Raw genomic sequence first — 17,103 nt, 5'->3', positions numbered from 1 at the left:
TAAAATTTTATTTTGACTTTCTAACTAAGTCATTACACAGTCGTAATCATCTTGTTCTGTTATAGTCAGGTCGAGTCAGTTCTCCTGATAACTTTCATAAAAGGATAGTGTACTTTATGGGCAAGCTATTTTTAAACCTATAGTCACGAACAGCCGGTGACTATAAAACTTGGGTTCAAAACAATAATGCCAATAGAAGTGTCTGTCAACTTGAAAGTTCGACTTTAGCGACATATTCATTTGATAGGAACTTGTTTAAAAATTGATAGACCACTTATTTGGCTGATGGTATATTGTATTTAAAGAAATTTGGTATGTAGGTACCTAATACCTAATGTTATAATAGGTGAGGGCACCAGTCATGGACAGGAACCAATAACGGAATATTTTTCCCGCTAACAATATTAAGTAATATTAATGTCTCTGTACCTACTGCTTTTGGTGATCAATAAAGAATATTTGTATTGTTGTAAAGTTCATGAATGGTGAGCTATAAGGCATTGAATCCTTGCTGTTCATTACTGCTTACATGTTCATGATTGTTTACCTAACGTATGACTTTTCGTATGTAGGTAGGTACCTAATAATTTAATTACCTACGCAAAAGTATATACCTAAACTGTCTGTTATGGTTATGAGCAAGAATGTTCAGACAAATAATATTATGAATTCATTTATGTTCCTGTAATTAAATTAATATAAAAAATTATAACAACTGTCTGTTATGATGAGTTTGCGATGACAGGTAGTCATAAAATATTATGAAATAAAAAAAATATGATTTAAAAATGTATGACAACTTGACAAGTTATGATTATGAACACAAATCGGTATAGCAAAAATTCGGAGGATAAATTTTATACGAGTCAATGTGGACCCCTAAGTAGGTACATTTTGTCACATCTTATTCCGTAAAGTTCGTATTTATGCTAGATGTAGGCTGTATGAAATGACGTTTTATACTCGGGTGCAGGAGTCCAAACTGCTTTCGCGAGGCACCCGAGAACTAAGCAATTTTTCAGGATAAAAACTGTCATAATATCTAAGGATATGGACAAATGAAGGCCTAGGATTTCAAACTATCTTCATATCAAACATCATCTAAATCGGTTCAACGGTTTAAGAGTAAAAAGGTAACAGACATCCAGACACATACCTACAGAGTTACTTTCGCATTTATGTATTAACTAGCTTTTGCTCGCGACTTCATCTAGGTATCTACCAGGAATTCATTTATCTATCCCGTGGGAATTTTGCTATTTTCTGGGATAAAACTATCATTATGTGCTTGCCTGGGTCTCAAACTATCTTCATACCAAATTTCATTTAAATCAGTTCAGATGAATAGGCATGAGGGGGTAACAGACTGACAGTCATACAGACAGACACAGAGTAACTTTCACATTTATATGAGGATAATTATAATGTTTCCTAGCAAGCACATGAACAACATTAAATTTGGCTTACTTAGAACTGACTGTTGATTTTGACGAATGTAGGTTGTAGGTACCTACGACAAATGGAAATCGATTGCCATATAACCCTGAACCTCACTATTTAAAAATGTATCGTCAGGGCTGAAGTGGACGCGTCTAGTCGCCGACTAGTAACTACACAATTCTTCGTAAGTTTGATCGCGAGCATTCGACTTTATAAGAAAAAAAACACTGGCCGCATGTCAGATGTAAAAAAAATAATTTTAATCAATTCAAATGACGAAGTCGCGCCTAAAGTATTAGTGAAATTTTGCATATTTTTCTTTTATTTTATAATAATTTTCAATTTTTTAACGATAGCACTAACCTAGGGCATGTAAGTGATGAGTAATAATGAGTGACTGTTTGGAAGACGAAGTTAAACTATTCTGGGAATACGTAAAACGGTGAGTGGACACTAAAGTTAATCGTTTGCTTATCTAATCAGCGATTGATAACGTTTTGACTTAAACAGTTGTTCATGACAAAAAGAAAGATAATATTTCCGCATAAGTAAACCGAGTTTTTTTTAACCCCCGACGCAAAAAGAACCAAGGGTGTTATAAGTTTGACCGCTATGTGTGTCTGTGTGTCTGTCTATGACACCGTAGCTCTTAAACGGGTGGACCGATTTGAATGCGGTTTTTAGGGTTCCGTAGCCAAAATGGCAAAAAACGGAACCCTTATAGTTCCGTCATGTCTGTCTGTCTGCCTGTCTGTCCGTCCGCGGCTTTGCTCAGGGACTATCAATGCTAGAAAGCTGTTATTTTGCACGAATATATTATGTAAACTATGCCGACAAAATGGTCCAAAAAAAATTTTTTTTTTTTTACTGTAAGCAACTCCCATAGACGTAAAGTGGGGGTGTTTTTTTTCTCATCCAACCTTGTAGTGTGGGGTATCGTTGGATAGGTCTTTTGAAACCATAAGGGGGTTGCTAAAACGATTTTTCGATTCAGTGATTTGTTAGCAAAATATTCAACTCTAAAGTGCAAATGATCGTGTTGCAGGTGTCTATGGGCGGTGGTGATATCTTACCATCACGAGACCCACTTGCTCGTTTGCCATCCAGTAGAATAAAAAATATATTTAAAATCGAGCGTCCGCGAGGAAATACCTAACTGAAAAGTTTTCTTGTTCCTTCTAAAAGTAGGGCACGCGCACGTAAGATCGATATATTTCAAATTATTAATTAATATTGATTGAAGTTTGAAGGAAAAGTTTCTACTAAGTAAGAATACATTATGTCCCGTTTTTTATCAAATACCTAAAGTATTTTTTTAAAGATACTGTTATCCTAGCTATAATTTAATTAGTAATGCATGATAAATCAGTAGGTGTACTTATTAAAGGCGTAAACGATATTCGTTTAAAGTATATACCAGTACAGCCAAGCTACATTTTTGTATTTGAACACCTTATAGACATCTTAATAGGCAAAGAAAAAGCCCAAACAAGTAAAGAGGTACACAGATGTTACTCCATTAAATTTTATCAAATGCCTCATAAACAATGACTTGGAACACACATTTCGCACAGGTAGCTGTTTAAGGTGAAAGCACCAAACAAAAGCTTCCAGCCTGGCTTCCAGATGTGGCCTAGAGTTTGGTCCTTCGACAATAGAAGAGATAAAGTATTGTAAAAAGTTAAGTGACTTTTACTGGTCACCTGGTACCTGATAGGTAATTTCACCTTCTATTTCTTTACTCTTGGATTTGTATGTTAGTTTTTAGTTGATTGGAATGTTTCTATTCTCAACTCAGAAACACACCTGAATCTTCGCTAATAGGTAATTTATCGAATCAGGCGTTACATACTTTGCGGGGTCCATATCAATGAATAAAAACAATAGGTAACTTTGCTCAGCCGTGCCCTGAGGTACGATAGCTAGTCTATGCAACAAACATGTAGCATGGTGAACGGTTGTAGTATTGCTCTAATGATAAACTCTGGTTGAGTTCGGAACGCATAGAAGTAGCTATCGTAAGGTGACGGGTAAGAAAAAACAATTGTTTTAGTTCATTGATATGGACGTCCGTAAAGTAACATCTGATTCAGACAATTATCTACATATATTAAATAGGAGTATCGTTGTTAACTGTTACATGTATGTGATATTTACTAGCCGAGTTCAAAAAAGGAGGTTGTGTTTTTAATTTATTAATAAGCGTAAATTGTACGTACCTACATTCTGAGGGAAAAATGCAGCTAAATAGTGCGTATGGATTTTTTGCGCATTCCATTGCTTTGACGAAGCTTTATCTGTTTCGGGTATTCCGGTTTTGTCTTTCGATATACAATGCATTAGCGATAGTATAGAAAGTTAAAAATACAGTGACCATCCGAAAGGACTCCCTATAAAAGCTTAAGGGATGAAGTATTTGCAAACAGTCACCTTTAAGACACAGGCGAGACAAGTTCAAAAATTTAAAGGTAAGTGGCGGTGATTCCTTAAGTTAAGATTAACTTTGAATAACCTTTAATACTTACCTCTATCGACATTGTTATCACAGCGTAGTGTTAGTGTTTTGTTAAAGTGTGAACAAGTATAAAAGTGTTTGTAGATTAGAGATATCAGTGAGTTACATTATTAGTTTTTTTCATTTTAATTGGGTAAAAAATCAGTGATTTTTAAATTTAATTCTCGGCAACTTTAAATATATATTCTAAGTATCATTAAGAGAAAGATAGTGTTGTTAAATTGCACTGATACTTAGTGTGTATCCAATTTTATAGTAACTTTGTCATAAAATTACAGATGCTGAAACGTATAGCGTTTCTGTTGTTAGCAACCACAGCATTATCAGCAGAAATACCACGAAATAGTCTAGAGAAAACTGCTTTCAATCCTGATCCCAACGCTGAACCAGTTTCGACCCATCCGGTGTCTAAGAAAGCATCAGAACCTGAATTGGATCCTCGGCCTATCTACAAAACCGAAGAAAGGACTAATGGTCGGGCCAGAATAGCGCCTGTTAGACCTCAAGGACAAATTGTTAAATATGATCAGATGTTAGCGGATCAACCTAATTCTGCAGCAACTGAAGTTAATAGAGTCGTAAGTATGAGTTAAGTTCGGTTTCGTATCTGTTGTGAGTAAGGGAGCATACTGTATCTAACTTTAAGCGGTGCTAATATTTACCAGAGCCCTGATTATTTTGCACAAAATAGCACGAGAAAACATGAAAAGTTCCATGCAAAGTTTAGTTTGTAGTTTTAGCTCAGCAATGTAACAGACGTACCTACCATTTTTAAATCTGATCCAACAGTGCAGTCGGTTTTAAAATGGTTACAAAACTTGTTTTGTTACATGTTTAAGTTTTGTGATACTAATAATACTTAACTAATATGTTTTTTTTTCAGGACAATCAGCAAATACCCAACTATGCATTTGTACCAGGTCCAGCAGAAGTAGCGTATCCGGACATTCCTTACGCACCTGGTTACGGATATGAAAATGGGTATCCCCCGTCCAGCGGGTAAGACGTTTTCCAGTAACTAAATATCTTATGTTCTACTTTGTAACCAGCAGAATAACGCAGAATACGTTATTTTGTTTTTCCAACCAAACCAATAATCATGAGAAGATCCCTTGACATTGTTATGTTTCTCTTTATTATGATTTTATTATTTTTCACTGAGTTTTATTTTATTTATAGGTACGACATGTACGGCAATAGCGTCGGAAATTACATTGAGCCTGACACAACTCCGTTTGGATTGTTTTGGAGCCAAGTTCCGGATTCGAGGGTAAATATTTTAAAATAACAAATTACATACTTGTATACATAAAGACACAATAATTGTACCTGATTACTTCTATTTAACGTTGGTAAAATAATTTTGTAAATGTTTCCATCTGTTTACCTGTCGGTAATGGCCCTGCATGTGTTGTTGTTTACAATATCCACAACGATGTGCTAGTTACGGAAACTCCATTATCGAGGGTGCAAAACTCTGACCCACTTTTCTAAAGCTTTCTCTCAAAAAGAAGAAAATATATATGAAATAATATTGTTTGGAACGTTATATTTTAATCGTACCTACTCATGTGGTTTGTTTAAAAAAAAAGTTTAATGTCAAATAGCTACCAGTAAATTTTAAAGTGCTGTAATGGAATCTTACTTACTTAAGAGATTTTTAAATATTATTTAATTTCAGACAATCGTCAGCTACGTTGGGAAGACCATCTCGTGGATATTTGGAAGCATTTTTATGCTCCTACTTGGATCTTTTCTAACCGTCGGTGTGTGCACGTATACAAACATATGCACCATCACTATGCAAGGATTTGGCCCGATTCATGAAGAGATGAGGTCCCTCATCACACCAGAGCGCCTAGAAAAAATCGGAACAGCAGCTGATTTTGTCAAGACCGCTATTGACAAGTATCAGAAGATACAAAACGTAGACGCAGAGAGAAGAAAACGACGCGCTCTCTTCAATAATTATTAGGATGAACATTTTATGTACTTAGTTACAAAAATATTGAAAACAATAATATAAAAAATGTCTAAACCATATGAATGGTTTTAATCATTTCCGTAAGTGCATTTTAGTCTTTTCCTGTTTTCATATGCATATACATACTTGTACCTATTTTCACATAGTAAAATTACACTCGCGAAAAGATTAGGTACCTACATTATCACCGACCGTCCCATGTGTCTTTCATCTGTTCGCGTACACGTACAATATAATATTATATACAAGGTATTTAATTACTGAAAATCAAAAAGTAGTTGGCTCAGAATCGAGAGTAGAGTCGATTACACTAAGTTTTAAACCAGGTTGTGTTTGAGTGACTAAATTATTTCAGACACTCTTGCTAGGTACTCTCAGAGACTCTCTTCACAGGGATTTGGAACAGTTATTTATTTACCTTTTAAAGCTGGACACTTGCAATTTTACTCCCATAGTAAGGGATTGTCATCCTTCCCCCTACAATCCATATAACTACTTACTTACACGTACCTTTTGGCAAAATTTTTATTGCAAAGCAGTGTTGCAAGCAAAAATAAGGAATGAAATTAAATAACTGGAATCTAATAGATATATTAAACGTTTATTTTCAATAAATTAGTTTAATAAATACTTAAGTCTACTTAACTTTAAATTAAACTAATCGTCGGATTGCAACGCTTTGTATTTCCTATACGCTTGCTTCAAATAATATTCCACGTCGTCTAAGTATGGAATATTAATAGATTGGAACTGCTTCGCTAAGGACTTTTCGATGACAAAAGTGCAATAACGAGTGAAGGTGCAGAATCCAATCACGAGAGCCATTCCCAAAATAATCACAGGCGCATTAGATAGAGTCCAATAGGTTACCGAAAGGGCCGTTGATGCGACGTAAGAAAGGGCAGACTGTAAAATAAAAACAATAAGTTAATTATGAGTTTCTAGTTATGAATTACACGCCACTTGTCACTTGTTGACAGGGAATTATGCATCGGCATAAAGTAAACTACTTACACTTGGAGTAGGAATGTAATCCCAGATGGTCATTTCCGTGTGACTTTCACATTCAGCTAACTCACTACTGGGCACGACATGGAAACTGCAAGACAATGCGATGTTAAAGACATTGTTTAATGATTAAAGCTATGAATTGGGACCATAAGAAACAACCGAAACATACTCGTAAGTTTCAGGCGATGGCAATCCCGCAGTAGGTTTGACATAAAATGTGCGTTGATTAACTGGGTACAACTGCTTCGGATAGGTCTGATAATTTTGTGCTGCTGCGGAGACTACAAGGCAGGCTAAAGCGGCGACAATAATTTTCTGGGACATCTAAAAAAAATGCAATAAAACCATTACATTATAGTAGTCAATAAGAAGACCAATTTGTACTTAGTAATCATTACTTATAATTCGCGCGTAAAGAAACAATATAAATATTGAATTAACTTACTTTGGGTTTTATAAGTGTTTAAAGTTTTGATAAAATAAAAATCACTGGGTAAATTCACAACTGATGTGTTAAGTACCTTACAACAACCCGAGTTATATATTGGATTGTTCTTCAAATCATTAGGTAAGTAATTTCTTAATTGGTTCCTCAATTAGGTCATAATTAAAATTGATACTTAGGTCGAATAACGCTATTGCAATAACGTAATAAAAATATAATGACCTACGAAATTCATAAATCCCATTAACCCTTCCAATAATTCATTGCAAACGTGAATATTAATTAGTGAGTCAGTAACCAGACAAACATTAAATTTTACTGGCGGGATACAGGATACCTACCTTCTCTACACATATATTTTTCCGCCTAACCAGTAGTGTAACGAACTAACGACCATTTTTCGATCCATGGACCATTTTAGTGAAATATTATGTTTTAATGCTAAGTTTTGTTGGTGTCCCGCTCCATCTCCTTAGTAGCTATTAAACTGTTGGTTTGAAAAATCTGAAAATATTCATAGAGATACTTAGACCGTTCTGATGCCTTATTGTCTAACCTAACACACTGAAGGATACACGGAAAGGAAACGTATCTAGTCCCTTTTTTTTTTAAAAGATTTTTACCTCAAAATGTAAAGCTCGTAACTATTGCTTGCAGCTATTACTTACATCTTCTTTTAAATAAAATTAAAAATATAACTATCACAGTTTTAAAAGTTAACGATTAATAGTCTATCAAATTTTATTAGAACAGAAAATGACCAATGACCAAATGAACTTTACTGAACGCACTAGACCGGTTTATTTTGACAAACGGCTTTTAATGTTATATTTTAACCATCGTTTTAAAGCTATGAACTTTGTTAATTAATGACGCCTGCAATTATTAACATTGCGTGGCATGGAACATGTAATGAGCGGATATTAATGTACTAATCACTAACCCCTATTAAAAATTAATATTCGAGTATTTATATAAGGACACCACAAAACACAAAAACGTCACTTTACGACCAAGCAGTGAACCGAAACTTACATAATACTACCTAAATAAAAAAACGCTCAACATGCTGAAATTTGTAATAGTTGTTTTCACTATCCTGGCCATTGCTGCTGCTACAAACTACAAATATCTTGGCAATGGAATGGAATACGACACTACACCTAATGTAAGTTACTTTTCATACTTATTCACTTTTCATTAGATAATTCATTGATATTTCTATCAGATTATTTCATTTTTGTTTGTCTTACAGGAGATTTCACCTATGCCGTATTATTACCGAGATGGATACAAAGGTCGTCCGTTGAAGTTAGAGACCAGTCCATCGTATCTCGCTTTGGTAGAGCCTGAAAATCCAAAACCTGAACTAGTATCATCCAATACGAGCCTTATTGCGACAGTTGCGTCGGTAAGTATTTTTTTAAACTTGTACTAAATATGCTGAGCTGCCCGTCGGGCTGCTCGCCCTCCCTCCGGTAAGCTGTAAAAGCCATCCGAGGCTCACAGCAACAGTCCACCCGAAAAAAAATGTACTGAATGACTTATCATCACTGACCTCCAATAGGAATATCATCTTAATTTGGCTGTAATGAATGCGATTTGTGAATTCGCGAAAACCACCCGCGAGCGGTCATGACACTGAACGGTAATTTATGCAAAATGGCCGCGGCATGTGACAGTCAGTTTTACATAAATTACTATGATGCTGACACCCGAAGGGATAATGTTGATTGAGAAAAAGTTCAAAGTTCGTTCACGAATAAAATTGGTTGACTATGTATAAAAATAACGTCTTAAAGTAGGTACTTGCTTTGCCTTAAATAAAATTTTAAATTAATTGCAATGTTTTTTTTTCAGCATGCTATAGCTTGCGTAAAGTTAGCACTGTCGTTTCTCATTAAGAACTTTTCGGCACTGATTTTGGGATCCGCCGCAGCTCTGAGCATCTGTAAGCTAACCTCCTTATGCAGCCAAGGGGCCACACTTCTCCAATTGAAAAGGGAAATCCGTTCGTTGGCTACCCCTCAGAGAATAAAGAGAGCGACCGAATTCGTGGAAAAGGCCATTCGAAAATATAATGCCATGCAGTGATTCATCATCATCATCATCATCAGCCAGAAGATGCACTGCAAAACAAAGGCCTCAGCCTTAGAACATCACAATGAATGGCCACTAGCCACTTGCATCAATTGGGTGCCCACAACTCGCGTAAAGTCGTGGATATACGAAGTGTAGCATACTTACTTACAGTCATTAGATTAAGGACTGTATTTAATTTAAATTTATTAAATTATTAAATAATTTATTGAACAGTCTTTTTAGTTTTATACAAAGTTAGGTATCTACCTTACCTACCTAACCTAAAAGATTATAATAGGCACCTTCCTTAAAATGCACAAGCACATAAACTATTTGTGCAACAGGTCGAAGAATGGTTATTTAATTTGATACAAGTGCGGAAATTACGGTACCTATTTGATAACTCCTGAATTTGCCATATCTTAATATTATTATGAAAATATAGATATACAGACAGTGCTGTTTAGCAAAGAGAAAACTTAAATTGGTTGAAAATTGGATTTATAGTGATTTTTTGAAAAATCTATATTCCTGTCTCTTTCTCAAACGCTTTTCTCTATGCAGCAAGTATGGCGCTACTTGCGTGTGACGTCACATGCAAGTCTGTCTTTCTCTGTCTAATCATGACTTTCAAACCTTTATAACTTTGTTATTTAAAGGTAGCTTTAAAATTGTTTCTCTATCCGATAACAGGCATAGTGTAGTTTTAATTTAGAAAACATATACAAAATAGTCAAATATCGTATTCCCCACGAGGTTTTGGAGGTTGAGAAATGACTACATTCCATAGGTACGCATATCGTAAAACATTTCGTATAAACGACGACAAGTGGTTAGATTAGAGAGCCTACTACGAGGCTTAAAGTCCCGGGTTCGATTCCCGGCCGGGACAGAATTTGTATGAATAGGTAATACGAAAGTTTATTCTCGGGTCTTGGATGTTTAATATGTATTTAAGTATGCGTGTATATAAGTATGTTTATTATCCGTTGCCTAGTATCCATAGTAAAAGCTTTTCTTAGTTTGGGACTAGGTCAATGGGTGTCAAGTGTCCCGTAATATTTATCTAAGGCTTCTATTTGTCTCTCTGCCTATCTTAGCGCATAGCCTTTGTAGAGTTTTTTAACCAGATCGTCGGCCTATACCTACGAGTACGTTCTAGTTTCTAGTGCAGAACACAGGCCTCCTCTCATAATGAGTGGGTTTGGGCTGCAGTTTCAACGCGGTCACAGTGCAGATTGAATCTCTTCTCTTCGCAAGGGCTGTAGATCAAACTATTAGGTTAGGTACCATATTATAACTTTAACTAGATACCTATTACATATTTTAGGGTTGCGCACGCGAGTGCGAAAGAATGATAAAAATCAAAGGAATGAGATGCCACCAAAGTGAGCTTTTTTTACAATTTTTTTTCATTTTCCATTGACATGAACTTAAAATTTGGTAATAATGTTTCTTTTCGAGCGTATGTATGTATGTTTACGAACCTCTACAGATATTTTGTCAGAAGTATTTTATTTTTCCTGTTATTTAGCGATATTCGGAACCCTCTCAGTGCGCGAGTACCTACTACTCACATTTGGAAGGAGAAGGAAGAATTAAAGATCTCGTCATGAAGAATTGAATGAGTGTATTTAATAGTTACGCTCTTAAAATTCAGTAGACATATTTATTATTTGCTCCTCTCTACTACATAAAGGTTGACTGGCAGAAATTTCATCAGGGATAGGGTCCGCCTTTGTAGTTTGCACTTTTTGTGTAATCGTATTTCCTTTTTTGTACAATAAAGAGTGAAAAACAAACAGACGTGTTTAAAGGGATGCAGACCGAGATTAACTTTGATATGTGCTCTATATTTTGACACATCTACTCGTAGCTGTATCGTGATCACGGCTAGTGATCTGAGGCCGTACCGCCTAGCGCACCTGCGCTCGCAATCGTATTCACCATCGTGCGACCACAGATATGTGTATCTATATCTGTGCGAGCGACAGAAAGAAGACATGAAGACAATTGTGATTCTGAGTGCTTAGACTATAATTAAGGCCTTGGGTCTTCCCGTTATCACAACGCTAGTGGATTAATCGAAATATCGGGAGCTTTTATTAAAAAATATTACTATGGTATTAGGTGCAAGGACCATTAAATGTGTATATATAATTATATTAGACTTTTTTAGAGTTTTAATTTTTTTTCAAGTGTCGGACGTTTTTTTATCAGAGAATATATGACAACCAACGTACCTAATAAATAATAATAATGACCACCCTTTTGGTTAATCACTTCAAAATTACAAATCGCCTATGATGACGTTCTAAGTACCTACGCAAATTCAATTGACTATTATGGATTAATTAATTGTATAAAATTAATTATACTCGTAAAATAATCCCCAAATACAGTATGAAGTTTTTTATGTAATACCAAATGAATGTTTCTAACTGAGCTAACGCAGACAATACATTTTAATATAATATGAAAGAGTAGGTAAGTGACATTTCATTTAGAGATTTGTGAATTAATTCAACAGAGCATGAATGTACCGCAGCAAAATCTAAGAAAAAAATGTAAATTGAATGAAATGTATATTATCCAAGTTTCTTGGTCACGAAAAGTTAAGATTTTTACTTTCAGAAATACCTAATTTACTTAATTATTTCATTCAGAATTTAAGTATGGTATTTTTATATGACGTAAAAAGATCACCCTGTGTAGGTAGGTAACGATTCTTGTTTTGTTAATTGCAGGTTAAACCCCTAATGAAAGCTAATGGCCGATTTTCACTTAAATAGTAAAAGAACAAGCTAAAACTTATCATTCGCCAAAACATTGGTCTACTTGTCACTTCTCCACATTTAAGGAATTAATCTAAAACTTAAAAATGTTGGGTAAAATATTTATCGCTTGCCTTTTTCTTGTACTAGTATTAGCTGATCCAGTGCCAGAAAAATCTGCTCGTTCGGTTAAGGTGAGTAAAATTTGATTAATATCTAAAAAGTATAAATATATATCATTGTATGTACTTATGGTGTTCTAAAATTTGTTATTTTTAGGGATTTGGATTCTTGTCAGATCTACTTGACACTGAGTCGACGGAAGACGTGGCTGTTGCAAGATTCGAACCTACAACTATATTGGATCTCCTCGGTTCTGTTATCGATTTCAAATCCGTAAGTTGACCATCATGTCATTTACTTGTATTAAATACTAGCTGTTGCCCGCGGCTTCGCCCCGTTCCAATCTTTTTTTAGGGTTCCGTAGTCAACTAGGAACTCTTATTTAATTTTGTTTAGCACAAACCTTGTCCTGACAATAAGGAACACAACAAAAAATAATTATCCAATTCGGTGCCGTCGTTCGCAAGTTATGAGCGTACATACATTTCGGCGATTCATTTTTATTTATATGGATAGATAGATATGAATAGAAACATCAAATAAATAATTATTAACAACTAAAACTTTTAACGAACTTAACTATTACTTAAATACATCGTCAAAAATTTTCACTACAAGTACCGATCCGCCGGGTGCATCATCTTTTTGAATTGATATTTCTAGTATTATTTGTTCCGTTCCGTAGTCCTCCAAGAAACCTAAGATCACCTAAGGCCAGAACTAAAGTCTTTAAAAATCTGTTAACTATTTCACTGATATCCTTCTTAAAATATTTACGCCACGCAGTCTATTGTGGACGGTAATATTCAAACATTAATTTTTGTTCACAGACAGCACTTCAGATCGCCGTGAACATAATCGAGTGGCTAGTATCCAACTCACTCGTCATAGGTCTTAGTCTTCTCGTCACTTTTGGCTTTTGTAAACTGACAGACAAGTGCAACTTCAACTACGAACAGTATGTACCAGTGGATTCGATGGCTCAGTTCAGGAGTTTGGCAACGCCCGAACGATTGGAACAAGCTGAACAGTTCCTTGTCACTGCGATGGAAAAATATGCACAGAGGAAGAAAAGAAGTAATTAAATATAGACGATTAATTGGCTCACCCGCGACGATAGCTACGTTTATACTTACAGCAAATGTGTGTACAGCTCCTCCGCCTCCATGCTGTAAGAACACACACACCATCATACACAAACCCAACAATCACCACCATCTGACGCAAAACGCCGGATTCAATAAATTAAGAGAAGTAATTTATATGCCCTGTGATATAGAGGTGTCAACGCTAGATATAATTCATTATTATTATTATTATTATTAATTTATTTATTTAATTTATTAAAATAAATTAATTTATTACGTACATTATTGCTCATTATTATAAATTATCCCTTAAAAAATGTTGTGAATCCAATGCTTAAAAAGTATATACATAAAATATATATAAAAGCTAAAATATATACATAGGTATTCGTACCAGGACTTTAATATGAAATATAGTTAAAGCTAATCTATCATATATCATAGTTATTCGTACCAGGACTTTAATGAACATTATAATATTTTATGTTTGTATTTATCTATATACCTAGTATGTTTATCCATTGCCTAAGTAGTATCCATGTAGGTACCATCAGCCAAATAAGTGGTCTATCAAATTTTAAACAAGTTCCTAGCAAATGAATATGTCGCTAAAGTCGAACTTTCAAGTTGATAGACACGTCTATTGGCATTATTATTTTATGACATGCAAACGATTATATCAGCTTTAGGGTGGTAGACCACATATTTGGCTGATGGTACAAGCTTTGCTTAGTTTGGGACTAGGTAAATTGGTGTCAAATGTCCCATCTTATTATTATAAATTTTCATGACACTGTCTACTAATTATTCCATTAAAACGGTTTGAATGAATGAAGCGAATAAATCAAGTCATCGCAACCAACTAAATAGAAATGTTTGTACCTATTAGGTTCCTTATCCGAAATAAAGATTTCTTATTTTTTTAATGATTTAAATTAGGGTTTTGTTTCGCGTACATTGATTTTTGAGAAGATCGATATTTCGGCACAGTTGCATACGCCATGATCACCATGCACCGTGATCATGGCGAATTTAAATCATAAAATTAGTATTGACCGCGATAGTCTAAAACATTGTAAAGATTTCTTATTCTTATTATTCTTAAATGGGTTCAGCAGCTTGGGCGGTATGGTGTCACAGGACCTATCTTACCATATCTTATAACACCCTACTTTTTTCGCTAGGGGTTAATAAGAAGGACAAAACGTTCGTAACAGTATGACCCTACCTTTCTGAAGATTAAAAATAGCCGTACATAGGTACTCGTAGTAATTTAATACATACCTACAGGTTGACTCACAAGAGCTGGCATGAATGGATCGAACGAAAGTAATGTCACAGATGTTTGTAGGAAAATGACATAGGTATGCATGATATTTTATAATAATGTTTTAAACTTTCGCGATTTTCAATCATAGTCAAATTACCACAAACAGGACTTATCACGCTGAAACACATTATACGTACACATTACACGTATTCAAATAGGTAATACACAGATATGTAGGTACTTTCAGAACCAAACTCATTATTTTTTTTCGTGCCAGCTCTTGCGAATCGACCTGTCTCATGATTAATCCGGTCATTCATAAAAAGTTTGTCAATGACAAATCAAAATATCGTAGGTGATGACTAACGACTGTTAAGTTAGCATAAGCTTAACATACGTTTATAAATAAGTAGGTATGTAGATAATAATATGTCCATTATTAAAAGTTTCAAAACAAGACGTACTTATACTTGGCTTGGATAAGTATTTAACTAAATGTAAACAAAACAATGTCAATTGGTGTCTTAAATATTTAAATTCCCCCATTAAACTATATAAAAATTTACATTTGCTGAATTGAAATACACTAGTCTAGTTTGATGTATGTAATTCAAACAAATGATAGATAAGTAAAATGTTTAAAATCGTTGAATGTACCAAATCTGGCAGCTGAAGTTTGTTTACATTTTGTTAAATACCTATGTAAACCGAGTATACCTACCTAAATAAACTACAACCACTTGATTGTGTCATTAACGGGCTGAAAAAAGTAATGAATTGTTGCAGTGCGACAGATTATGTCTGGAATACTGTAAGGAAATAAAATAAATAAACGGAAATGGTTGAATCAATAACAGACTCCTCAAGCTCGGTACAAGACAGCAGTAGTGGACATTGTCTCTTACGTTATATACTTCTTATGGAGCTTAACGCCAACTTCAAATTGAGCATTAAAAATAAACATATTTTTAGTAGGTATATTTCTGTGATAGCGCATTATTACCTACACCTTTCAATAAAAAAATACAGTTTTTCGCTTTTTTCATTTTCCATGTTCTTTTTTGAAATCGGGTCATTTCTTGTCAAAAATCTATATCTACAAATTGGCTCGCGCAATGTTTACACCAGTGTATTTCAAACTATTTCAGCACGCGGGGTCTGAAAAATATTTGGCGGCCCCCTGCTTAGCTCCACTTACAATTATTTGTATTAATTGAATAACCCAGGGGGTCGCGACCCACAGATTGAAAAACACTGGTTTACACAAACACTACAAAAATAATACCTACGTATTTTATAATATTATTATCCAAAGTATTATGTAGTTATCAGACGTAGGTACCTAACACCACACATCCGGTGTATTCTAGATGACACTATGTATTATGTTATGTAATTAAGTACTTCCACACACAACTACAGATAACGACTATATAATTGAAACGGTACTATACAGTACCTAAATATTAACGTAATGTGTTTCACATGTTAATGCTCATACATAGACGATACACTTCTGTCGTCACATCTACTGCTAATGTTATAACATTAAGGGGCTGTTTCAACATCCATTGATTAGTGATAACCGACGGTTAAATGTGATGCCTCTCCGTCTATTCGAACAAAACAAATAGAGACGGCATCACACCTAACCGCCAGTTAACACTAATCAATGGATGGTGAAACAGCTCCTAAAGATGGCAACTACTGGGACAGAGACTAGCACTCAGATGTCTAACTTATACTAACACGATCGTTTAAAAACGGTTTTATCTTCTATCTATCTAAACAACATGACCCAGAATATGACTGCCTATAATAGTTTCAAGTCTCTAGCTCATGTGCACCTCATGTGGTTTAGAAATACTTAAACGTTGCTCTTATACAGGAGTCTATATTTAGATAGGCCAGGTTCAGTTTTAAGCAAGGGGGTTTTACGCTTTAACTCAAAATAGCCTACCCTGAAGCCGTATTGCGTAAAATTTTAAATATTTTTACAAAGAAAATTTATTGTAATTTGTTTGTAATTTACATTCATATTTATTTAGTAATCATTAATAATATATTTTATTAATTGTTACATAAAGATATTTCAATATTTTTTAACACATTGGGCCGTGTGCGCTGGCTGTATGTAACCTTTGTGTTATATAAGGATATACGTTTTTAAACGAAACATTTTTGTATTATGCTGAGGAACAATAGCCTGCCATCCGTTAAAAAACAATCGGAATTGACAATTTTCGAAATAATATTGTTTGTTTTCTAACCATGTCATAAATCTGATGAAACAACATTCTACGTTACGCGGGTGATACTGGAATTACGACCCTCGTTCGTAATTTCTTGTTTACCGCCATTAAAACACAAT

General features: G+C 34.6%; 5 protein-coding genes across 5 annotated transcripts in view; 4 read left to right on the top strand and 1 right to left on the bottom strand.

The window, feature by feature from the left end:
- The first annotated feature begins 1,628 nt into the window (after positions 1-1,628).
- GstD11 (Glutathione S transferase D11) overlaps positions 1,629-17,103 on the top strand; it is a 30,469-nt gene continuing 14,994 nt past the window's right edge. The window contains exon 1 of the mRNA XM_074096175.1: positions 1,629-1,882. Within this exon, the coding sequence (XP_073952276.1) occupies positions 1,830-1,882 (53 nt within the window). The 5' untranslated portion in view covers positions 1,629-1,829. The remainder of the gene's footprint in view (positions 1,883-17,103) is intronic.
- LOC141433989 (uncharacterized) lies at positions 3,799-5,998 on the top strand. Its single transcript, XM_074096172.1, has 5 exons — positions 3,799-3,908; positions 4,234-4,533; positions 4,839-4,954; positions 5,135-5,225; positions 5,637-5,998. The coding sequence occupies exons 2-5, from the start codon at positions 4,234-4,236 to the stop codon at positions 5,928-5,930; spliced, it is 801 nt and encodes a 266-aa protein (XP_073952273.1). The 5' UTR covers positions 3,799-3,908; the 3' UTR covers positions 5,931-5,998.
- LOC141433992 (uncharacterized) lies at positions 6,579-7,488 on the bottom strand. The gene is made up of 4 exons (XM_074096179.1): positions 7,396-7,488; positions 7,120-7,274; positions 6,954-7,038; positions 6,579-6,845 (listed from the first exon to the last, which is right to left on the bottom strand). The coding sequence occupies exons 2-4, from the start codon at positions 7,272-7,274 to the stop codon at positions 6,597-6,599; spliced, it is 489 nt and encodes a 162-aa protein (XP_073952280.1). The 5' UTR covers positions 7,396-7,488; the 3' UTR covers positions 6,579-6,596.
- On the top strand, positions 8,395-9,635 carry LOC141434363 (uncharacterized). Its single transcript, XM_074096774.1, has 3 exons — positions 8,395-8,563; positions 8,651-8,806; positions 9,256-9,635. The coding sequence occupies exons 1-3, from the start codon at positions 8,462-8,464 to the stop codon at positions 9,487-9,489; spliced, it is 492 nt and encodes a 163-aa protein (XP_073952875.1). The 5' UTR covers positions 8,395-8,461; the 3' UTR covers positions 9,490-9,635.
- LOC141434362 (uncharacterized) lies at positions 12,282-13,742 on the top strand. The gene is made up of 3 exons (XM_074096771.1): positions 12,282-12,445; positions 12,531-12,647; positions 13,205-13,742. Exons 1-3 carry the CDS (start codon positions 12,359-12,361, stop codon positions 13,457-13,459), a joined length of 459 nt encoding a protein of 152 aa, XP_073952872.1. The 5' UTR covers positions 12,282-12,358; the 3' UTR covers positions 13,460-13,742.

This window comes from Choristoneura fumiferana, chromosome 13 (assembly GCF_025370935.1).
Source record: "Choristoneura fumiferana chromosome 13, NRCan_CFum_1, whole genome shotgun sequence".
Taxonomy (NCBI): Eukaryota; Metazoa; Arthropoda; class Insecta; order Lepidoptera; family Tortricidae; genus Choristoneura; species Choristoneura fumiferana.
The sequence above is the reverse complement of the archived record's forward strand: the minus strand, read 5'-3'. Positions and strand labels throughout refer to the sequence as shown.

Excerpts from the sequence above, each read along its gene's own strand:
- LOC141434363 (XM_074096774.1), top strand. The coding sequence starts at position 8,462 with ATGCTGAAATTTGTAATAGTTGTTTTCACTATCCTGGCCATTGCTGCT. Across the intron at positions 8,564-8,650 it reads AATACGACACTACACCTAAT|GAGATTTCACCTATGCCGTA; the intron begins GTAAGTTACTTT and ends TTTGTCTTACAG. Across the intron at positions 8,807-9,255 it reads TTATTGCGACAGTTGCGTCG|CATGCTATAGCTTGCGTAAA; the intron begins GTAAGTATTTTT and ends TTTTTTTTTCAG.
- LOC141434362 (XM_074096771.1), top strand. The coding sequence starts at position 12,359 with ATGTTGGGTAAAATATTTATCGCTTGCCTTTTTCTTGTACTAGTATTA. Across the intron at positions 12,446-12,530 it reads AATCTGCTCGTTCGGTTAAG|GGATTTGGATTCTTGTCAGA; the intron begins GTGAGTAAAATT and ends TGTTATTTTTAG. Across the intron at positions 12,648-13,204 it reads CTGTTATCGATTTCAAATCC|ACAGCACTTCAGATCGCCGT; the intron begins GTAAGTTGACCA and ends TTTTGTTCACAG.
- LOC141433992 (XM_074096179.1), bottom strand. The coding sequence starts at position 7,274 with ATGTCCCAGAAAATTATTGTCGCCGCTTTAGCCTGCCTTGTAGTCTCC. Across the intron at positions 7,039-7,119 it reads CCATCGCCTGAAACTTACGA|TTTCCATGTCGTGCCCAGTA; the intron begins GTATGTTTCGGT and ends ATTGTCTTGCAG. Across the intron at positions 6,846-6,953 it reads ATTACATTCCTACTCCAAGT|TCTGCCCTTTCTTACGTCGC; the intron begins GTAAGTAGTTTA and ends TTTATTTTACAG.
- LOC141433989 (XM_074096172.1), top strand. The coding sequence starts at position 4,234 with ATGCTGAAACGTATAGCGTTTCTGTTGTTAGCAACCACAGCATTATCA. Across the intron at positions 4,534-4,838 it reads CAACTGAAGTTAATAGAGTC|GACAATCAGCAAATACCCAA; the intron begins GTAAGTATGAGT and ends TTTTTTTTTCAG. Across the intron at positions 4,955-5,134 it reads GGGTATCCCCCGTCCAGCGG|GTACGACATGTACGGCAATA; the intron begins GTAAGACGTTTT and ends TTTTATTTATAG.